Source organism: Citrus clementina, unplaced genomic scaffold (assembly GCF_000493195.1).
Source record: "Citrus clementina cultivar Clemenules unplaced genomic scaffold, Citrus_clementina_v1.0 scaffold_3, whole genome shotgun sequence".
NCBI lineage: Eukaryota > Viridiplantae > Streptophyta > Magnoliopsida > Sapindales > Rutaceae > Citrus > Citrus x clementina.
This window is the reverse complement of record NW_006262339.1, coordinates 1377669-1398590: the sequence shown is the minus strand read 5'-3', so window position 1 is coordinate 1398590 and position 20922 is coordinate 1377669. Positions and strand designations below refer to the sequence as shown.

General features: G+C 34.1%; 3 protein-coding genes across 3 annotated transcripts; all 3 read left to right on the top strand.

The window, feature by feature from the left end:
* Nucleotides 1-4233: 4233 nt before the first annotated feature.
* LOC18050235 (respiratory burst oxidase homolog protein A) lies at nt 4234-10488 on the top strand. Its single transcript, XM_006439390.2, has 14 exons — nt 4234-5114; nt 5233-5392; nt 5530-5578; nt 6142-6255; nt 7116-7538; nt 7909-8295; nt 8391-8486; nt 8590-8705; nt 8798-8965; nt 9054-9213; nt 9355-9549; nt 9642-9770; nt 9974-10052; nt 10142-10488. Exons 1-14 carry the CDS (start codon nt 4460-4462, stop codon nt 10249-10251), a joined length of 2841 nt encoding a protein of 946 aa, XP_006439453.1. The 5' UTR covers nt 4234-4459; the 3' UTR covers nt 10252-10488.
* A 4984-nt stretch (nt 10489-15472) lies between these two features.
* LOC18050234 (late embryogenesis abundant protein At1g64065) lies at nt 15473-16392 on the top strand. Its single transcript, XM_006439389.2, has one exon. It carries the CDS (start codon nt 15748-15750, stop codon nt 16390-16392), a length of 645 nt encoding a protein of 214 aa, XP_006439452.1. The 5' UTR covers nt 15473-15747.
* Nucleotides 16393-20247: 3855 nt separating this feature from the next.
* On the top strand, nt 20248-20922 carry LOC18050233. Its single transcript, XM_024188870.1, has one exon. It carries the CDS (start codon nt 20248-20250, stop codon nt 20920-20922), a length of 675 nt encoding a protein of 224 aa, XP_024044638.1.

Genomic DNA, 20922 nt, shown 5'->3' with positions numbered 1-20922 from the left:
GTGGGCTAGCTTCATACGTAAACCACTTCTTCTGGAAGCTCACCTATTCATCAAGAAAGATACTCTAAATGGAATTCGCATAAAAAATATCTAATTAAACTAGATATAAAGTCGAAAATTATGAGATGCATCTGTTCACATTTAATTTTCTTAAATTTTGAATATGGGGGGTTACTCGTTGTAGGATGAAAAATGGCGAAAAGTTTACAATCGTATGCATATTTATTGTTTCGTGCTATTGCAGCGCGCATTGACATGATTGTTTGTCACTAGCTCTTATTTCAGTAGTTAGCAACTATTCCTACAAATATCCGCACTGCACTTGATAATGACTCATTGCAAATCTTTTTCTTTTTCAAAAATGAATCAATTGAGGCATTTCGTTGCGTGTAGCATTTGGCACCGCCGGCTAACTCTTTTGAATGGCAAATTGAGCGGAAACGTGAACTCCTTGCATGCACTAGCATTGTTTTGAACGACATTTTTTCTATGTATGTTAAGAGCATCGTATATGTCTTGTGGGATATGACTTTTTCTTTGAATTAACCCTAAGAATAATCAAAGGGATTTGGTCGATCATCATGGAAAGCATGGACCTACCGTCAAAAATGTACTCAATAACAATGAAATAATTAACCCTCGAGCAGTGGCGGATTTAGAAAAATAATTTACCGGGGGTTAAATTAGATAATAATAAAATATGAAAAACTAAAATTTTAAATATATAAAATATTTACTAGTACATTTATAATTATTCTCTGCACATTTTTATATGTTAAAAATGTTATACAATTGACTCATTATCAATATTATTAAATTTATTATTTCGTATATAAACAATCAAACTATCATTTATCCCATATGATTCCAAAAATGATTTTTCATGAGTTTCATTACTGAAAACGTTCGCTCTAGTATTATTATAAAGACTGGAAGAATTAATCCTATTTTTTAGAATTGAAAATATTTTGAGTGGTGGGCTATCATTATTTTTAATTAAACTATAAGTTTTTATAATTCTTAAAAGTTAAAATTTAAATTTTATGGGGATTTATAATTTATAGTGATTATTTTAATAAATTTTTTATGGGGGCTAATTAAAAAACTAAAATATATATTTTTTTAATTTTAATTATTTTTTTTTGCCAGTGGGGGCTTCAGCCCCCACTAGTCACATGCTAGATCCGCCCCTGCCCTCAAGCATGTGTTTATTGCTATAAACGTTCAAGGGCCGCAATTATGTGATGATTTTGTTGTATTCTTTTTCACCAATATATGACCGAAATAGTGTTTTTGCCTGGGCTTTTATAGCGTCATATCATTTTACCGCTCAAGATATTCATCATAATCGTATGTATCTTGGCTAAAGTCTAAAGATCTTGGTGATGATGCATTCACGAGTCATGAATTAAAATCACAGTTCTAGAAAGATCCGTTATTGAAGCACAAAACAGGTTGGAATTTTATCTGTTTTCATTTCCTGGTCAACATAACGACAAATATTTTCTTGAAACATATTCAAACATTTTTGTGTGGGTTGAATATTAAATACTTCATCATTATCAAATGGTCTTGTCCTGAAGAATGGGGCGGAATATTACGCGAATGGTATCAGATATGTTGATTCGTAACCTTGGTTGCTGTGTTGCGCTAGAAATTTACTTTATGTAAATACTAATTAGTGCAATTGAGCTATTCAGAACACGTGTCGCGTAGAGATCTGACAAATTGTTTGGTGACCAGAGTGGAAGAATTAATATTTATATTTTCAGAATGGTGGTTAAACGACTTGAACTTTGAGTCCTGTGCTTTACGTTAATTGTCCAATAATCTTGCTTTTGTGGCTAAAATTAAGCCTTGCATTAGAGTGTGTGTGTGTATTTTCAGATGTAACCTGCTGCACTTGAAATCACTTGGTCAAAGATTCTCAAACTTGCAGCAAATGAAATATAATTATGTTTCGATAAGCATGCACGCGGGCTGCTTGATTGATTTTGATACAACTCTGTAACTCAGAGTTTATATCCTAGATTTACACTTTTCGAGTAAGTGCTGACTCCCGCAAAAAGAATTGAAATTAATTGGAGAAATAGAGATTGCAGGAGAAGACGGAGAGAAAAGAAGAAATATTTTCCATTTCCTTGCTTTCTATGACGTGTTCCCCTCTACATATATCTTTTACCCCTCAACATTACACGTGTAACTAACCAACAAATGAATGATTCAAATAAAAAACAGTCACAACAAAATAACAAAATCACAGCTGCCATCTTTTCTACTCTCTTTGTGCCTTCTCGAATATTCCTTAGGTAATGTAATCTTTGAGGTATGTTGGTGCCCTGCGCATACGAGCTGGACCTTTTGTGTGCTCCTCAACCAGCTGGGCTTCTTTCTCTGTTTCCCATGCTGACTTGTCATTAATCTCGGGCAAGGTTGTATCAGATTTGTAGTGTTAAACTTAAACAGCTTCGAACCGCGTGGGAGTTTAACTTATAATTAATTTTGATCGGTTAATAACGGTTGGTGGCGATGTGAATCAAGTGGACAATTTTATTTTATTATCTTTTTGAATTTAATTTAGTTCCATTCGGCCAGTAGCAACTAGAAAGATTATATATTGTAGAGATATCTTCTGGGAAAAGTTATGTTTTTGGTGAGGAAGATGCATCATGTATTTTCTTCATAGAAAAATAATTAACTCAACCCTAAAAAAAAAAAAAAATTCCATCAACTCCAAATATTGTTTATTAGTTTTTTAAAAATGTGACGAAAATCATGTTTGACAGATTAACAACAATAAATAGCTTTAAAATTTATGACTTCGCAAGTTTTTGTCCGCTCATTAGCTAGGTTGATGTGTTTAAATTTTCAAAGATTTTTATATGTGTGCCTTAATCCCAAGATTCATCACAGTGCAATGCTTACAATGATCCAATCATTTTTTTTATCCTGAAAGTATTTTGTCTTTTTGTCTCTTGGAATGTCAATACTGAAATTTAACAGTAGTAATATTTGTACGTGACAGTGCATATAAAATTGCTCATGTGACCATTTAGAAAAATATTTGACTAAAACACAAACTTTATCATCCTATTTGTTAGGTGTAAATGTCATTATTGTAAAAGTAATAACATTAATCTTTGATTCGACCGGCCACTGAGCTAGAGATCAAAATTCCTTTGATCTTATTTATGCTTAATAGTTTCATTGTCGGTGCATACGTGTGCAAGCAATTCCTCAATCGCTTGAACATTTACAGAAGGAATATCAATTTTATTGTCTAATTCATGGTATTAAATAATTTCAACTCGATGGATGTTAGCTCAATGACTTATATTGCACGTACGAATAAGGTTATAAATAACTATCAATTGCTTACTCACATTATTGCGGTGTCTTGCATGTGACGCTAAATATTGGTTAGTTGTTGCATTACATTTTTCATGTTCATTATCGCATCAAATCTTCGTAGAAGCCACAATGCTTGGTCTTTTATAGTCTATATATAGCTAGCACTAGCTGTTGCCTAACGGAGGGGTTCACAGGATCACTGATGGTATACTATTCGCAACAAATTTATAATATAATATATGAGCCTCGCTATTCCATTTAGGCTGCCAATCGATCTTCAATGATAAGTTTAAGCTATGAATTTACTCCATTTGATGAAACAAAGTCCACTTATTTGGACGCGTTGATAGATTATACCATTCCATTTAAAGAGAGGTTTATTCCATGCATCACTTAATCAAGCTGCTGGAGATTTAAAAATTTCAAAGTATGTTATTATTAGGGTTGTTACTGATAATAATATCCTACAAGTAATTAACTAAGATGTTGTAATTTAAGACACAAAATTGAGCTTTCTAGCAATAACAATGATAATAATAATAATAATAATAATTTTAATTCTTATTATATATATATATATATAATCTAATTAGAGTAGCTGTGGCTTCAAATTTGATGGATAAAGAGAGGATAAAATTTAAAATTCCTCCCGTATTAAAAAAAGAAAAAAGAAAAGAAAAGCAATAATACACCCAGTTGACTCGGACGATGACGACCCCCACCGTGGACAAATCCCAATCATCAACGGACCCACCGCCCTCTCCCCCAAACACAAAATACAATGACAATTATACCCCTTCCTCTTTTCTCCCTACAAAAACCAACCCAGGCATTCCATATGCAAAACCCCTTGTCCTTTTCTTGCTTTTTTCTTCTCATCTCTCAGAAGAGAAGAGGCCAAAAAAAAAGAAAAAAAAGAAAGAAAAACTCGTTTACCCACAACCGCGTACGTGTCTTTTCTCTCTCAGAAGATTCCCTTCCGAGCGCGTTCTTTCATAATCATCACTCCCACTATAAAACTTTCACTCTCCCAGTTCCTCTCTGATTAACTCATTCTCTTTAATTTTTTGTCTTTTTCGTCTTAAATTAACAATATCTCATCATTCTAATGAGAGGCTCAGCCAGTCACCAGCGCCGGTGGGCCTCCGACACTGTTCCCGGACGGACGGTGGTGAGTTCGGCGTCTTCACCGGGAACTGAGTCTAACCCGGCAGAGGAATATGTTGAGGTTACAATTGATCTTCAAGACGATGATACAATTGTCCTTAGAAGCGTCGAGCCGGCGCCACCTCATGTGCTTAGCATCGAGGACGGAGCCGGAGCTGGAAGTGAGACTCCGTCGTCGGCCTCTCTATCGCCATCCATAAAACGAAGCTCGTCGAATAGGTTGAGACATTTTTCGCAAGAGTTAAAGGCGGAAGCAGTGGCAAAAGCGAAGCAATTCTCGCAGGAGCTGAAAGCCGAGCTGAGGAGGTTCTCTTGGAGCCATGGACAGGCTTCTCGCGTGCTCTCGGCTTCAACTTCCTCGTCAGCACAGAATGGCAATGGATTCGACTCGGCTTTAGCGGCTCGAGCTTTGAGAAAGCAGCGTGCTCAGCTGGACCGGACCCGGTCCGGCGCCCAGAAGGCTCTTCGTGGATTGAGGTTCATAAGTAACAGTAGTAAAACAAACGGCGTCGACGCATGGAATGAAGTTCAAAGTAATTTTAATAAGCTTGCCAAGGGCGGCTTTCTCTATCGTGCCGATTTCGCCCAATGCATAGGTTCTTCTCATATCCGCCCGCTTTTTTGTTTTTTTTTTTCATTTTTCATTTTTCGGTTAACCCTGCGTTAATTAATGCTTTGATAATTAAATATTTTTTTTTCGTATTATAATCACAGGAATGAGAGATTCTAAAGAGTTTGCATTGGAGCTTTTTGATGCTTTAAGTAGGAGAAGAAGGTTAAAAGTTGACAAGATTAGCAGAGAAGAGCTTTACGAGTACTGGTCACAAATCACCGATCAAAGCTTTGATTCTCGGCTTCAGATCTTCTTCGATATGTAAGCATTAGTTAGTTAAACCAGTATCAACTTTCATTTCTAGTTTTTACAGGTTTTATTAATTAATTCACTGCTTATTTATATATGTATATTACGTACTTACGTTCGTTCATCTTGTATGTATAATGCCTCATTAGGGTCGACAAGAACGAAGATGGAAGAATCGCGGAGGAGGAAGTAAAAGAGGTGTTTAATCAATTCTGTTTCAATAGTAATACGTACTGATTTCATTTTCTTATTTAAATTATATTTTAAACCTTTTGATGATTAGATAAAGCAAAAGTCACTCAATTGAATATCATTATATATGTATAATCTTGTAAATTCAAGCTACTTGGTGTTATTGCTTACAGGGTGTCATTTTGGTTTTAATAATCAACGTTAGGCGGGATTCGGTAACCTTAAATTAAATGAAATTTCATAAATTAGTACCTTCAATATAATTAGGAAAAGGGCAAAAAAGAAAAATATTGAGCTTGCTTAGTCTTCGACGCTACCCATGTTCTAATCAATTTGGCATCTTATCTATAATTAGATCATGTATATTCAAGATCTGCAGGGTTCAAAGTTTCGACACATGGCATCTCCACTTTATTATCATAAGTAATTATTACGTTTTTTAAGTGGGGTTGGTGGGGGCTCTTTTGTCTTTCAGTTTGAATGTGCGAGTTATTTTTAAAATACTATAATTTGTTAACTGTTAGATTTTTATTTTCCATTTTTTTTTTTTTTGTGTGTAAATTGAACAGATTATTATGTTAAGTGCTTCTGCCAATAAGTTATCGAGATTGAAGGAGCAAGCAGAAGAATATGCAGCTTTGATAATGGAAGAGCTAGATCCCGAAGGACTTGGATACATAGAGGTGCGTGGGGTCCTCTATCTAACACACTTTCTATTGTAATATATATAATAAAAACAATAGTAATCGTTTTGATACATGTATCTAGAAAAATATAAAAAGGAAGCCCATATAGTTTTATTCTATTATTTTTTAGGGCCTTATGTCACGTTCGTTTCATAAATCGTGTTTAATGGGGGCAATTTTGACCAGCCAATTCACATTTTATAATTAGAGGTTCGGTTATTTGAGTAGGACTTTTCTTGTAATTAAAGTCCATTGTTAGGCCACAAAAATGACCAAATCTTCCAACGATTGGCTACTGCTGTTTGTTCAACTAAGCAAGAAGAAAGAATGAGAGAAAGAAAATAAAACTCATAAAAACCGTTGATAACATTCTTGGTAGTTGAGCGTTTCCGTTGTTGTTTATATTTTTTACGTTTGAATACACTTCTAGTATCTCTATTCTCTCCCAAAAGAATCATATAAAATAACTGGTCAGTTTGCCAAATTAAACATGCACGCGTAATCAGTGTGCTTTTATTATTATTTTCTTTTTTGTCAAAATTTAGTTGGTAACTTTTTGAAAATATATGATTTGTATATATGATTATATATATAACCAAAATCGTAATTCTATAAATGTTTTGTATGGATTGTCACTGTCTGCTCAAAAACTGAAACGGTCCAAACCTACTGCACTTTCATGATAAAACCATTTGAACTTAATTCTTAATTTCTTACCAAGTGGTCGGTCCCGAGTCCTGCCAAAACAAGATGGGTTCCCATGTGATTTCCTGTTAATTCCCACGTATGCCTGACGCTTGACACCATGTCATCACTGTGTATGGTTCATTCTCTTTGATAATACTTATGATATGCAGCTATGGCAATTGGAGACGCTTTTGCTACAAAAGGACACGTATCTGAACTACAGCCAAGCGCTGAGCTACACAAGCCAAGCTTTGAGCCAAAACTTACAAGGCTTGAGAAAAAAGAACAGAATCAAAAGAATGAGCACGGAGTTTCTGTATTATCTGCAAGAGAATTGGCGAAGGCTTTGGGTATTGTCACTGTGGATTTTGATTATGATCGGGTTATTTACATGGAAGTTTTTCCAATACAAACACAAAGATGCTTTTCATGTAATGGGTTATTGTCTTCTCACGGCTAAGGGTGCAGCAGAGACCTTAAAATTCAACATGGCTCTAATTCTTTTGCCTGTTTGTAGAAATACAATTACGTGGCTTAGGTCCACCAGGTTGGGTTTCTTTGTGCCTTTTGACGACAACATCAACTTTCATAAGGTTTGTGCCTCCTACAACTAACTCTTCTTTCCTTTATTTTTGTTATATATTATTATTATTATTATTGCTTGTTTTTTAAGTATATTATCTGTGGGCCCCTGACAAAAAGGCCATGATCAAAGTCAACATGAGAAAATTAGAATTCACGTTTGGTCACTTTACACTTCAAATAGTGAGTATTCGACGCCCACTCCGCGTACACACATTCAACAAAACCCATCAATTGATGCAACATAATACTTCTCTACAAATCATAAGAAAGAATTGCAAATGCATGTTATTAGAATTTCAGGTTTCTTTTTTCTTTTTTAAGATGTAACCGAATATCTAATTAATTATTTGCTTAATTACCACTGATGGACATTTGCAGACAATAGCTGCAGCAATTGTAGTCGGTGTAATTCTGCATGTCGGGAACCATCTCGCATGTGATTTCCCAAGGCTAATAAGCTCTTCAGAAAGTGACTACCATCGGTATCTGAGTTCGTCTTTTGGAAAACATAAACCCACATACTGGGACCTTGTCAAAGGGGCAGAAGGTATTACAGGAATTCTTATGGTCATATTCATGGCAATTGCATTCATTTTAGCAACTCGTTGGTTCAGAAGGAACCTCATTAAGCTGCCAAAGCCCTTCGATAGGCTCACTGGTTTCAATGCTTTCTGGTATTCACACCATTTGTTCGTCATTGTCTATATTCTGCTCATCGTCCACGGCATATTACTTTTCCTCGTTCACAAATGGTACCTAAAGACGGTATAACACTTAACTCTCTTCTAATTTTTTCAAAAAACAAAAAATCCTTAAAGTTTCTTGTGATTGATTGTGGTTTCTGAATTCTTTGCTTGTAGACATGGATGTATCTTGCTGTTCCTGTTCTTGCGTATGCTGGAGAAAGGACCCTGCGATTTTTTCGTTCTGGCTTTTCTACTGTCAGGCTTCTAAAGGCGAGTATATGGATAAATCACTCACTCATATATATATATATATATATATATAAAACATATAAACTAAATTATGTTTTCTAACAATTAGATGAATATTGTTTAGGTCGCAATATATCCTGGAAATGTTCTCACATTGCAAATGTCAAGGCCTCCACAATTTCGGTACAAGAGCGGACAGTACATGTTTGTTCAGTGTCCTGCTGTGTCTCCATTCGAGTGGTAAGTCATTGTGCTGATAGTAGGTCACAATTGCTTGAAACTCTAGAAATAGTCTTGTTTCTGAGTGCTTACAGCTTAATTTTGTATGTCAGGCATCCATTTTCTATCACATCTGCTCCTGGTGATGACTACCTTAGTGTTCACATCCGGCAGTTAGGTGACTGGACTCAAGAGCTTAAAAGGGTATTTTCTGAGGCCTGTGAGCCTCCTGTAGCTGGGAAAAGTGGGCTGCTCAGGGCTGATGAAACAACAAAGAAAAGGTATGTATTGTGATTTTGGTCGTGCAATTAACTAAGGGTATCAAGTTGTTAATACTATTTATTAAGCTCAATTCTTATCGGGTAACAGTCTGCCAAAGCTCTTAATAGATGGGCCTTATGGTGCCCCGGCACAAGACTACCGAAATTATGATGTCCTGCTTCTAGTTGGTCTTGGGATTGGAGCAACACCCTTCATCAGCATTCTGAAGGATCTGCTTAACAACATTGTGAAACAGGAGGAACAAGCTGTAAGTGTCTGTTTCCAGTGCTTCACAGCTACAAAAACCTTATTTGACTTTTGGCATTGTCCTGATTGATAATAGTTTTACAGTACTTCTGAAACAAAGCACATCTTAGTTTCTGATTCTTTTTTTTCTTTTCTTTTTCAGGATTCTGTGTCAGATTTCAGTAGGACATCAGACAATAGTGTTGGAAGCAATGATTCTAACACCAACAGGGTTTCTCCAAAGCGGAAAAAGGCTCTGAAGACCACCAATGCTTACTTCTACTGGGTAACTAGGGAGCAAGGCTCATTTGATTGGTTCAAAGGTGTCATGAATGAAGTTGCAGAGCTTGATCAGAGGGTAATACATAATATTGATTGTAATCACTTTGCAGTTTCTTTTTAATGTTTATTTAATTTCCTGGGATTTTAACTTCATATTTTGGACTTCAGGGTGTCATTGAGATGCACAACTACTTGACTAGTGTGTATGAGGAAGGTGATGCCAGATCAGCTCTAATCACAATGGTTCAAGCTCTTAATCATGCCAAGAACGGAGTGGACATTGTTTCTGGCACTAGGGTAAGAAAGACCTTTAGTGATTGTCATTTTCAGTCTCTCCCTTCACAACATCTCTTCTTGCACTTGTGGCTTGAAACTATTATTGAATATCTTGTCACAAATGTCACTCCAATAGTCATGATAAGGCCAGCAGCAACTCAAATCTGATGGTTTCATTGGGTCATATCACTATAATTTCTAAAGTTCCAAAATTCTATCATCAGGTGAGAACCCATTTTGCAAGGCCTAATTGGAAGAAGGTTCTGTCTAAATTAAGTTCAAAGCACTGCAATGCCAGGATTGGTAAGTGCATGTCCATTTTCCTTTTTTAAAAATGACCTTTTTAATTCTTTCTCAATCTCATAATATGCTTTATGTTTCTTTTGGAACAGGAGTTTTTTACTGTGGAGCACCAGTTTTGGCTAAAGAACTCAGCAAACTTTGCTATGAGTTCAATCAGAAAGGCTCTACCAAGTTTGAATTCCATAAAGAACACTTCTAAATAAGTCTACACCCTGGGATTGCATATACATATATAGCTTACATTGCAACCCATATCTGACTCCTCTCTCTACATCACAAAATGAAGGAAAAAGAGAAAGAGAGTCCTTGTAAAGCCGCAAAACAATAAATTTTTCAATAAGCTAAGGTAGCAAATATTGTACAGTTTTTTAGAAACCGAGGGAAAAAAAAAAAAGAAAGAGAAAAACAGAGTACACACGCAAATTACTCGCAGAAATTTTGTAGACCAATCAGAAAGTAAAGTTTTTGTGGTTGGTGAGGTCTGAGGTGGCTGGGGACGTGCACAAGCAAAAAATATATGCTCTTCATTGTCAAGAAAAGAGATTACAGGTGGCAAGGGGTCCAAATGCGTTACAGCTTCCGTGGAGGGGGTGGCTCTGCTGGATTGGTAGGCATTTTGGTATCGGTGGGAAGAAGACAATTTTGAAAGAGAAATGAGAGATCTACTCAAGTAGATTTGTGGAATCTGGAGGTGGGATTTGGATGGCTTGCGCTTGTCTGAAGTTCTTGCACAAGTTTTCACCTTTTTTGAAGTGAGCTCAGCCAATCCTTCTAGATAGAAATAGAATAATATGAGGATGGTGCCTGCAAATTATATTCTGTTACTTTGTTCTATTACTGTTCATAATTAGCTTATGATGATGGTACATGAGAAGATCAGTGACGTTAGCTATCATTGGAACGTAAATGTCATTATGTTAAATAATAAAAGTAAATTTTTTTTAAAACCCATCACATTGTGCTTGCTTTTCCAGCGTTTAAAAAGACTAGGGGTGGACACGGTTCGGTTCGGATCGAAATTAAGCAGAATCGATTTAAATCAGTTATTTTATAAAAAGAACCAAATAAGAACCGAACTCAAACGGATCTTTTTAGTTTGGTTCGGTTTTTTCGATTCTGGTCTTATTGGGTCTATTTTGAATTTTTAAATTTTTAGCCCATTGGGTCTCATGAATGTAATTATTGTTTTCAACAATTAGTTCATCATAATTTCATTACAAATATTAACAATAAATACAAAGTATTCAAAACACATTTTATCACTAAATCTCACTAACTACTAATAAGGTACTCACAAAATATGAAATATTAAGATTTCAAAATACATAACCAAACTCCAATAGGATCAATACTCCATCTACATAAACATAATCATAATGTTGTAAAAACAAATAACAATAACAACAATTACAACTTACAACACAAAATAAAAATTGTAACACACACACACACACATATATATACACTATAATCGTGTGTGTGCATGCCTATTTTAGTTATGTTAATCAACCAATTAAAATTTAACCCGTGTCTATTTAAATAAAATTTTAAAAATAATCCGATTTTTTGGTTCAGTTTTTCGGTTCAACTGAGTGAACCGAATACTGAACCTATATTTTGATTTTTTTTACAAACCATATATTTTGGTTTTTTAAAAAATTAAGACCGTTTCAAATGGTACAGTTTGGATCAGTTCGGTTCGATTTTCGTTAATACACCGTTTTTTTGTCCACCCCTAAAAAAAGACCAAGTTGTTGTAGGCTTGTAGCAACAGGTCACGGTAATTCTGATTAAAGGGCCACGAGCTCCATATTTTCGGCTTTCAGAATGCTCTACGCTTTTCCAGTGAAGGAAACGTGGGTATTCTAAGTACATCGCCAGGTCGGCTACGATTCATTCATCGCACGGGCGGTGCACTTGGAAACACGTTTGGGTGGGTGTGTTAAAAGTGAGTGACTCAGTGGAGCTATAGTAACACTCCCCTTTTGGTTGTTTACAATTTTACCCTCGATTAAGATTACCCTAGAAGGACATGAAATATATAAAAGTAATCTTCAGCAAACTCTTTACACCCCCAACCATAACGAACTCATTCGCAAATCTAATCAACTATGCCTCACAACTTTAGATTTTTGACAATGGTGATATATGTTTAATCTTGTTACCAATCACCATTCACCAAAGAACCATCCTCATATGGCCGGGAATGGTAATCATTATTTAGTACCCCTCCTGTTCTTATTACTTCTCTAGGATTCTATCTTTATCAGTGCAAAAATTTACAGTCTATTTAGTATACCATTTTTTAGTTTTTATTTTGAAGAACTTGAATAGTAGACTAACTCCAACAAAATGCTATATGAAACCCTTATGAGAAGTTTAAATGGTAGACTAACTTGAACAAAATTAGCAGGCCAAAGATTATTTTTCCTATGAGCTATCTAAGAAAACAATAAACAGAAAGATTTATTTATGAAATTTTAAGAATTGAGAAATAAAAATTAAATGCAGCAGACTTAGGGGGAAAATAGATAGGTGCAAATGAAAATGATGTAATTTTTTAAAATTATTTAGAAGGGCCAAGGGTGTGATTAGAATAGGGGTGCTGATACTTCCACACATTAATAGTGCTATATTATTTTCTCAAAAAAAGGTCCAGTCCAACTCTGACCTTATTGTAATGCAAGCCTAACTTCCACAAATCTTAATACTAAATTGACGTCAAAATTTTCAATTGCACCATCGCATTAATCCGTGCATCAACTATGATTCAGTAGGATTTGAGCTTTCGAAGTGCAAGTGAAAAAATTGCCAAACATTCTACTCCTATACCAAAAAAATAATAATAATAATTTCCTTCTATAAAAATATTTTATAGAAGAATAATTTTTATATAAATATAAAAAATTTTAGTTTTAATTTGAATCAATTATAAATAAGGATAGATTTCACATTATAATAAATTATAAGTTTCCTAAATCACATCTTAAGTAGCTTATCTCTACATAATAGTAATCATTCGTACATTAATTACAAAAACATATAAGTATCGTTCAAGGTTTAACATTATTTTTTTTATAATTATTACAATATATTTGAACTTGCAGGTACATAATAACCCATTAGTAGAACACTTTATTGTTGATGCCAAAATATTTATAGATTCTCAAGCATATTTAAAGCTTCGTGGAATTTGTATGCTCTATTAATTAATTATTAATATATTTACAACTATATTACTTACACTAAGGATAACTAACTCAAAATAACTAGTAATAAAATTACTTGGTCCGAACAATATGACTATAAAAAGGACCTTCTCTTATGTGGGTGCTCTCAATTTTCTTTTTAAATGTGGACACGGTAATAAGTCTTTTGGTCTAATAGACTCATTGTATACATGCTATTTGGCCACACGATTTTATAGTGAATTGAACACTGACTCTATTAAACATTTTGGCTTAATCCACAATAAAAAAAATTGAGGGTACCTACTATATTTCAACAATTGGTTGGTAAGAATAATATAATTAATTCACTTAGATCTTATAATGAATCATTAACTAATAAATGAATGACATATGATTTGGGATAAAATTTGAGATAAACAATTTGGGATGCCTATCATTACACACACACACACACACACACACACACACACACATAACAACTCATGTATCAGCAATAAAATTTCATTATTTTGATGAGAAATGATAAGATTTAGTAGTAACTAACTATCATTTGAACCAATCAAATGATGTTACATTAGTTGGGATACAAATTAAATGTCCTAATTGAGTAAGCAAAGCAATATCATAAATCAAAATTATATGAGTAGTACTATAGATTCTAAATTTTATCTTAAAATGTCATCTTAAATAATATGTCATTCATCAATTGGATGCCGAGATAATGCAATTAATTCATTTAAATTTTGTAAAAAATTATCAACCACTTAAAAAATGATATATCATATATCACATTATTTGAAATAAAATTTTAAAATAAAAATTTCAAATGCGTGTCACTACTCAAATTGCATTACATGCTAATAAGATTTTGCATTATCAATTTCGGGCAATAAGGGTGCATTTGGGATTGAGGTTGAGCAGCTGTAGCTTAAAAGCTACAGCACTGAAGTGTTTGGTAAACACTAACTGTTGTAGCTTTTAAGCTATGTTGATATGATTTTTCACTTGTATAATATAAAATTTATTATATCTTTAATAATTTTATCAAAATTATTATTTAAAATTTATATTTACTATATATTATTAACTTTTGTTTCATAATTACAGTTTTTTTTTCACAGCAGCTGTAGCTTAAAAGCTACAGCACCTCAATCCCAAACGCACCCTAAGTAGTCAATTATTGACGTAATAAAAACTTAGATAAAGACATTTAAATGGGTGAATGGTATATTGATCACTAAGCATACACTGCGACCAAGAGACATTCACTTTATTGTTTTTACCAATTTTATTCTTAGTCGGGGCAGCTGCCTTTACCATGACTTTGTATTCACTTCGTATATATGGCAGTAAAACCTCCTCATAAATCATCTTTTTACATATCATATGTCGTATTATTAGAATACAAAATCATTGTTGTTAGATATATATAGATGGAGTTAATCATAATTACGACAAAAAAATAACAAACATTGGTATGTAATTATTATCCAATCATGAGCGACAGGGTCTGTTCAAAATTTTTAAAAATACATCTGATATTTTTCTTACATCAGTATACATTCCCTTGAGTGAAAATGATACAACATCTCATTCTCCTGTTGCTTGAAATAATCAAATAAACAGACGCAGTCAATTTTATTTTGAGCAATGCTAGGTATCCCACATTATAAACTTCAATTTGAGTCTCGACTAATATGGCAGCCATCTATTAGATGGTAATTAAATAATTTTATTAATTATGAAATTCTTCATCCAATAAATGAGTGACACATACCATTAGTACTCAAGTTAGGACTCAAATGTTGGGATCCTAAATATTATTGTTTTATTTTTTAAAAACTGTTTGAGAGGAATGTGATCGATTATGCCAAAACAATGTAACAAAAAATTGTTTTAACCATTTTTTAATTAAAATATATATTTGGTGATTACACCCATTACAAGACTTAAATATAATTATAACGGATTAAAATTTTCTCTTATATGATCTTCCCACGAATGAAATCATAAATAATTAATAAATTAAATAAATAAATAAATTTTAATTATACACTAACACTAAAAAGATAAGCCGCACAAGACTCTAATTCAACCATAACATGAACTACAAAAATCCTTGTCCTATTCTTTTTCCACATGCAAAACAACATCGACAATAATAAAAACCAAGAAAACAAAAATAAGATAAAATAAACATATATGATATAATATATATCTGCCGTCGCATAAGTGCGCAAAGACCCTCAATGGCTGGCGCTGACCCACTCATCCCGTTAGGAATGAGCTAGCAGTACGTAGCACTTTAATTTTGAACACAACACAGGCTTCATCTTTCTTCTTCCCCCAGCCCATGTTATAAATTGGGATTCAAGATCATAACGCACAACGCCTGAAAGCCTTTCACCGTTCTCTCTTTACAAATTACACCAACTCGAGAGGAAGGCAAACGTCACTCCCCTTTCACTCTCCAAGATTCAAGAATATTTCGCACAAATTAATTAATGGCTGAAGAAAATCCAAAGATTCCGCTTGCACCCCCAAGAAACGAATACCCAAGAAGCGATCAAGAATACGCTCCGGCCGTTATTGAAAGCCAAAGAAAGAGCAGCAAGTGTCTCGTTTACGTTCTTGTCACAATCGTCACCGTCAGCGCAGCTCTTTTAATCTCTGCATCAATTTTCTTGCGTCCCAATACCCCTGAAGTTCAATTAGAATCCGTCACTGTTAAAAATCTCAGCCACGGTAACGGGACATCGCCGTCGTTTAACGTAACGTTAGTGACTGAGTTAACTATTGATAATGAGAATTATGGTTACTTTGAGTACAAGAATTGTAGTGGGAGCGTTTTTTACGGTAGCGTGACGGTTGGTGACGTGAAGATACGTGACGGACGTGTGGAAGCTAGAGAGGTTAAGAGGATTAATGTAACCGTTGATGTTGATGTGAGATCAAATGGGAATTTGGATAATCAGAATTTGAGCAGTGATAGAAACTCTGGGATAGTGAAGCTCAACAGCTATGCTAAGTTGCATGGCAATGTGAATTTGTTCAATGTTTTGAAGAAAACGAAGACGCCTGAATTGGATTGTTCCATGAATCTTGTTTTAGCAAGAAGAGCAGTTGAGGATTTAGTGTGCAGTAGCTAGTTTGATTCTAACTTCTTTTTCTTTCACTTGTTTTATATCTTTTTGTAATAATTTCTGGGATTTAAGCTTTAGCATTATTGACATTATTTGGTTATTAAAGATCGTGATATGATTTTATATGCATGTAAATTCTTGTTCAAGAATCATCCCATGTTCTAACGGAGAAATTAAAGATGCTTCCCTTAATTGCTTGTATATATCTCACGATTTTGTCGCCTAATGGCTCCACGATCTTGTTCAAGAATGATCATATATTGTTGGTTTGTTTGTTAGTAAGAAATGAATATTCTTTTTACTCTTTATTATCATTTTTTTTTCTTCATAAAATTGTTGTACAAAAATGATTAGGATATTTACGTAAACAGCTAAATTTTGAGAGCAAAATGTACACTAGATGCTGTTGGCAAAAGCGCCCCTAGATGGTCTTGTACCAAATTTTTAGACTGGTAAGGTAGCTCGAGAGTTTAGAGACTCTAAAAACTTTCATGGAGAACATATACAAAGACCGCCATCACAGGAGTATCGCAACCTCTACGCACCACTGTTAAAGTTGATATAACCGCGTCTGATACAGATGTATTCTCCCAATCCAAATACCAAAACGGTACTATCAAGAGCGTCATTAGAAATTATAAAACTTTGAGGAGTTGAATAAAAACTAAGAAAAAAAAAACATGAATAAAAAATGATGCTCCCCTTCCCTGCTAGAAATGGGGAATATTTTTGGGTGGAGCAGCGATAAAAAGATGAGAACTTTGGTGATTGGCTTTGCGTTAAAGTTGCTTTTTTTTTTTTTTTTTTCCTTCATTTTTTTAGTGATATAAACAAGGGAAATGGGTAAGTTTATGAATGATCACTGAATTTTAACTATTTTTGTAAATTAATTTCTCACTATATGATTATAAAGGCTCACAGAGTGAAAACAATTTACAACGCACATTGATACTATTTAATTATTATTCTTCCTTCATTGTATACTTTTCCATTTTCCTCTTTCTGATAGGAAGTGCCCAATGCAGTTATGCTTTTCAATTAAAAGAATCAACTAAAGTTAATAAAGCTTATTGAATGTCAATGTTTGAAACTGAAAGAAAGTTTATTGCTTATTAAATATGAAAGTGCCTTTCCACCAAAAAAAAAAAAATGGTGAAAGAAGAGAAACAGCTAGTCTTGGTGCCATGATTCACGAATAGTCGCATGCCCCATCATCTTCATCTGTAATTATGTGTGGTTGGTGAGTCCGTTTGAGATTTGAGTATAACAGCATCATTAATTCTTAAAACTTCTCTCAAACCGATCATACAATTTATCACATAGATTTTAGTCAAGACCATTCGGGAAAAAATTATGACACTATTTATTGTGAATATCTGAAATAAATTATAAGAAAATAATATTACTACTCATTTTACTACAGAGTACAGCATTGGGAACTTTTAATTTTCCGTTTCCGTTTCAACATGGCAGAAGTCGTTAAGCACTTTCCAGAAAATTTTTTAGAAACACCAGTGTAAACTGGCTGTTTCATAGCACCTGGTGTGTGATACTATGATCAATTTCTTTTTCATTTCTTAACCAAATTTCATGATTCTTGATTTTGTGTAATATGTGTAACATCCTCTGTAAAGTGAGATCTGTTTCGAGTTAGTTTGATTAATAAAAACAAGTTGGTTTTTCCTTTAAATTTTGAAGCTTGAGTATTATAGTTATATTGATTCTTTTATCTTTCTGATTCGGATATTTGTTTGCTTCTAATTTGATCTTGTTCTGATAAGTATCATTTTCTTTTGTTTTCTTCACTTTATTAATCTTTGAAAACACAACAAGTGGTAACGGATCTCAGATTGATCCTAGATAATGTCACTTCCAAAACTAGAAATTGAGAAGTTCACTATTGATGGCGATTTCTCTCTTTGGAAGATGAAGATAAGGGCCATGCTTGTTCACCAAGGGCTTGAATCAGCTCTAGAAGAAGAAGATCCAAAGGGAGCACCTAGTTCCATGTTTGATGAAACGAGAAGGCAGGCTCTCAGTAGAGCTCGTAGCACCTTGATCTCGAGTCGTAGTGTTTCAATCTTGAGAAAGATATCAGGCAAGAAGATAGCTTTGGGTATTTGGAACAAGATTGAGGCTCTATTCATGAAAAGTCGAAAGGTTGTATACTTTCTTTATGAGAGATGGTGTGTCAATACAAGAATATATTGGCATCTTCAACAAGATATTACTAGTAGTACATAAATTTATTAGTTTCATATTAGTTTATTTATTTTATATTCTATTTATAAGTCTTATATTCAATTTCTAAAATTTATGTTGTTTTATGATTATTATTGATTTACTAGTTTTATTTTATATTTGCAAGTTTTTATTTTGTTTACTTATAATGCATTAATTTATTAGTTTTATACTAATTTACTTGTTTTATCTTTCATCTATAAGTCTTATGTTCTATTTTTAAGATTTATGTTTTATTTTACATTTAGTATTGATTTATTTGTTGCATGTTATATTTGTAATCTTTTTGATTTATTGGTAATATATCAATTTATCAATTTTATATTTATTTATTTTTTTTCTCTTTAAAAGTCTTATTTTTTATTTCTAAAATTAATGTTTAAATTTACATTTAATGTTAATTTACAAGTTTTACATTAAATTTATAAGTCATATGTTTCATTTACATAATTTATTATTAATCAAGATATTTATAAAATGACCCAAAAATAATTATACAAGAACGATATAATTATTGGTTGTTCTAGCAGTTACTCGTTACGTTTGGATGAGAGATCTACAATGGAAATCAATCGATTGGAGATTGACCTTTCTGTTTTTTGCTTTTTTTTTTAACCCGCTTTGTTAATCGGACGAGCTCCGATCATCTACTGCCTGCTGCCATTCGTGCACATGTACGTTAAGATGAATAGAACCGAGGGTTTTTTTATCCTTTTTCTTTCCCGAGATTCCGGCCCAAACAAGAAAACGGTAGCCCAACTTTAACAAGGTTTTGGGTGCCGAAATTTCTGTTCTCTATATATTTCCAATAGTATTAATACTGTTCTTCAATATCATTAATTTATTTATTTTTGGGGTCCAGCTATAGTGCAACAGTAGTACCGTGTCACCGTTGCATCCAGTCATTAGATCCACTTGAATGGATGGATCCATTAGGATCCAACGGCTGGGTGCAACGGTGGCACGGTACCATCGTTTCACCGTAGTTTTCTCCTTATTGACTACTACTGTTTTATTCTTCAATACTTTTGGGAAAATGACACAACATGAAATGATAAGCTATCATGCGTGTCAAAACGTTTCACCATCTCCATTGTTAATGACTTTTCAACGGAATTAACGTTTTAGTGATTATCAAGAGGATCATTTTCAATGGGGCCCACTACTACTTTTCTCTTCATAATAGTTAAAAAATGCTATAAAAAGAAATTCAAGGAAGCGGACACTTGGAATAGTCCATAAAAAGAATCATTTGTGCAAGCATTGCCGTCTTCCAAAAGTCCATAAACACCATCATCATATATTCGTGGAAACTTCTCGGATAAAGAATATATACATCTAAAGTGAAGAATAACCGGTATTTAAGGTGGAATTTATGAAACAAATTAGGCCAAAATACAATATATAGTCAAGTTTTGCAAACGCGTTAAGTAGAAAAAAAAAAAGAAAAAATTAATACAATGAGACTCAGCAAATTAATTTTGCACTTGCGTCATGCACAATGGACAAGAATACAAAACCAAAGAATAATCTGATCACGTATATAAATATAAATATAAATATGCCGGCCCATTAAACTCCACCGAGTCATCATTTACACTTCACGAATTAAATCCGGGCATGGCCAACGCCAACAACAGCGAGCAAGTGAAGCCCTTAGCCCCAGCGGAGTACCATCTCCGCAGTGATTATGAAGATCCAGCCATGTCAGGTGGCAAGTTGACGCTTCAACATCGAAGAAGATGTCTTCAGTGCTTTGGTTGCGTCACTGCTCTTCTATTAGTTGCGGTCGTGATAATCATCGTGATCGCCACCGTTTTTCACGTCAAGAATCCGAGTATCAGAATGAATTCGGTGACAATCCAACGGCTGGAGTTCTTGAACAACGGCAGTGTTCGCAGCAGCGGCGATGAAAACGTCACGCTTTTGGCTGATGTCTCAGTGAAGAACCCAAATTACAACTCCTTCAAATATGGCAACACCACGACTAGTATTTACTACGGCGGCGTGGTGGTGGGCGAAGGTCACATTCCGCAAGGGCAGGCCAAGGCAAGGCGGACGCTTCGGATGAATGTAACCGTTCATTTAAATCCTGAGAAGTTTTTGACCGTTCCAAGCTTAAGGAGTGATATTTTGTCGAGATCTTTGAATATGAGCAGCTACACTAGAATAGATGGCAAGATAAAGTTACTCAAGATTTTCAAGAAATCTGTTGTCTTGAAGATGAATTGTAGCATCATTTATAATATTTCGAGCCAGGCCGTTCAACAGGAGTGCCGAGGACAAGGTTTATAA